Source organism: Cicer arietinum, chromosome 6, assembly GCF_000331145.2.
Source record: "Cicer arietinum cultivar CDC Frontier isolate Library 1 chromosome 6, Cicar.CDCFrontier_v2.0, whole genome shotgun sequence".
Lineage (NCBI taxonomy): Eukaryota > Viridiplantae > Streptophyta > Magnoliopsida > Fabales > Fabaceae > Cicer > Cicer arietinum.
The window spans coordinates 43,208,633-43,211,310 of record NC_021165.2 but is presented as its reverse complement, the minus strand read 5'-3'; the positions used below and the strand labels follow the sequence as shown (position 1 = coordinate 43,211,310).

At 38.0% G+C, this 2,678-nt stretch overlaps 1 protein-coding gene across 1 annotated transcript; it reads left to right on the top strand.

Moving 5' to 3' along the window:
- The first annotated feature begins 405 nt into the window (after positions 1-405).
- On the top strand, positions 406-1,608 carry LOC101497718 (uncharacterized). The gene is made up of 2 exons (XM_004514725.1): positions 406-1,357; positions 1,400-1,608. The coding sequence occupies exons 1-2, from the start codon at positions 406-408 to the stop codon at positions 1,606-1,608; spliced, it is 1,161 nt and encodes a 386-aa protein (XP_004514782.1).
- Positions 1,609-2,678: the final 1,070 nt, after the last annotated feature.

Below are 2,678 nucleotides of genomic sequence, written 5' to 3'. Positions count from 1 at the left end.
AATTACCGTTTCACCCGAAACGCATTAAATTATCCGTAAAGGAATCACCGCAGTTAATTTCAATTTATTTATCGACGAGAAATTTTAATTGGCCTCAAAATATCTTTTTGATTATAAAACTCCAAAATACACCAAAAATACATAAATGGTACTTTAAATTTATGGGTCTTACACCCCTCTTAGGTGCACCTCTGTTCTTACAGGGTGAAGGTCAACTATGCTACGAATCTGCTACTAGGGGATGCTGAATATTGGTGGAGAATTACAAGGCTTCTGATGGGATCATCTCATGAGGTGGTGAACTAGGAGTCGTTCAAAAGGAAGTTTTTAGACAAATACTTCCCGATAAGTATCAAGACTAAGTTGGGCGATGCTTTTCTTAAATTGTGTCAGGGGAATATGACAATGGATATGTATGCTGCTAAGTTTGAGTCATTTTCAAGGCATTTTAGGTTTTATCGTGAAGAGGTTGATGAAAAAATTATGTGTCACTGTTTCCAAAATGGATTGAAGTATGAGATTAAAGACTCTGTCTTGCCATTGGGAATTCAACGTTTCCAAGTTTTAGTGGAAAAATGTATAGAAATTGAATACATGAAGAATAAGAGGGCCAACCGAGGAGGGAACTTTAGTTTCGGGGGTCCTAGTCAGGTGAACCATCACAACAACAAAGGAAAACAAGTTGTTAAGCCCTATAACCAACCACATAACAACAACAGAGATCAGAACCACCCGGGGAACCAGAATTTTGGGAGACAATTGGGACAAGTGATTCAATATTTCCGATGTGGGGAAGGGGGACATTATGCTAATGCTTGTACCTCTAAGAGTCTCACTTGCTACAATTACCAAAAGTCAGGGCACTTTGCAAGGGATTGCAAGGCTCCGAAGGTGGAACCAATAGTTAATGCAATTAGGGCTACTCATCCTACAGCTAAAGGACGCATTTATTTCATGGGTGTTGAAGCTGGAAATCCATCTAGCAATTTGATCCAACGAGATAGCGAGATTGCAAGTAACACTCTCGCTGCACTTTTTGATTCGGGGGCAACCCATTCTTTCATTGTTATGGATTGTGTGAATCGTTTGAAGTTAATTGTGTCTTCTTTGTCTTTTGATTTGGATGTTTCCACACTTACTAAGACTTTGACTGTAAATATTGCATGTTTACGTTGTCAAGTAACTATCCATAATAGGGATTTCTTGATTAATTTGATTTTTTTACCCCTACAATTACTCGAGGTCATTCTCGATATGGATTGGATGTCCTATCATTATGTAATCTTAGATTGTGCTTGCAAATTGGTTCTTTTCTTCGAGCCAGGAGTCGTTATGTATCTGGCTGTTAACAAACTCGGTGTGTCGCTGAGAGAATGAACTCAAGAGTTTCTTTCATTAGCTAATGTGGAGGGGAAAATAAATGTGAGCATAGAAGACGTGGTGCTTGCCAAGGAGTACCCTGAAGTATTTCCAACTGAAATTCCAGAATTATCACCAGTAAGAGAGGTGGAGTTCTTCATTGATCTACACACAGGAACCAGACCTATTTCCATTGCGCCGTATCGGATGTCGCCATTGGAATTGAATGAGCTCAAGGGACAAATTTAAGATTTGTTGAAAAAAGGATTTATTATACCAAGTGTGTCACCATGGGGAGCTCCAATATTGTTAGTTAAGAAAAAGGACGGAAGCTCGCGCATTTGTGTGGATTATAGGCAAATTAATAAGGCAACTATTAAGAATCGTTATCCTTTACCCCGTATTGATGATTTGATGGATCAGTTGAGAGGAGTTGCGGTGTTTTCGAAGATTGAATTGAAGTCAGGTTACCATAGGATTCGAGTAAGATAAGGAGATATTCAAAAAACTGCTTCCATAACCCGTTACGAACATTATGAATATCTTGTTATGCCATTTGGAGTTACCAATGCACCAGTAATTTTTATGGATTACATGAATAAAATCTTCATCCCATTTCTAAATAAGTTTATTGTGGTGTTAATCGATGATATATTAATTTATTCAAGGACTGAGGAAGAACATGGAGAGCATTTGCGTCAAGTTCTTGAAGTTTTACGTGAGAAGCAATTGTATGGCAATCTGTCGAAGTGCAAGTTTTGGCTAGAAGAAGTGAACTTCTTAGGACATGTGATAACCAATGAAGGAATCGTTGTGGATGCGACAAAGATTGAGACAGTCCTCATTTGAAAATAGCCTCAGACTATCACTAACATACGAAGTTTCGTTGGACTGGCAGGATACTACATGAGGTTTATTGAAGGTTTTGCTACTAAGATTGTAGTTCCATTGACACAACTCACTAGAAAGGATCAACCGTTCGCGTGGACCGAGAAATGGGAGGAAAATTTCCTGTTACTAAAGAACAAGTTGACAACCTCACCAGTATTGGTCTTATTACAACTAGAAGAACCATAAGAAAGTTGGGAGTGTGTTCTGATACAACACAAGAAAGTTGTAGCTTATGCCTCAAGACAATTGAAGACTCGTGAAAGAAACTATCCTGCAGTAGTTTTTTCATTAAAGATTTGGAGTCACTACTTATATTGATGCATGTTCACAATGTTCAACGACAATAAGAGTTTGAAATATTTGTTTTATCAAAAGGAATTGAACATGCATAAGAGAAGATGGATGGAGACTTTCAAGGATTTTGATTT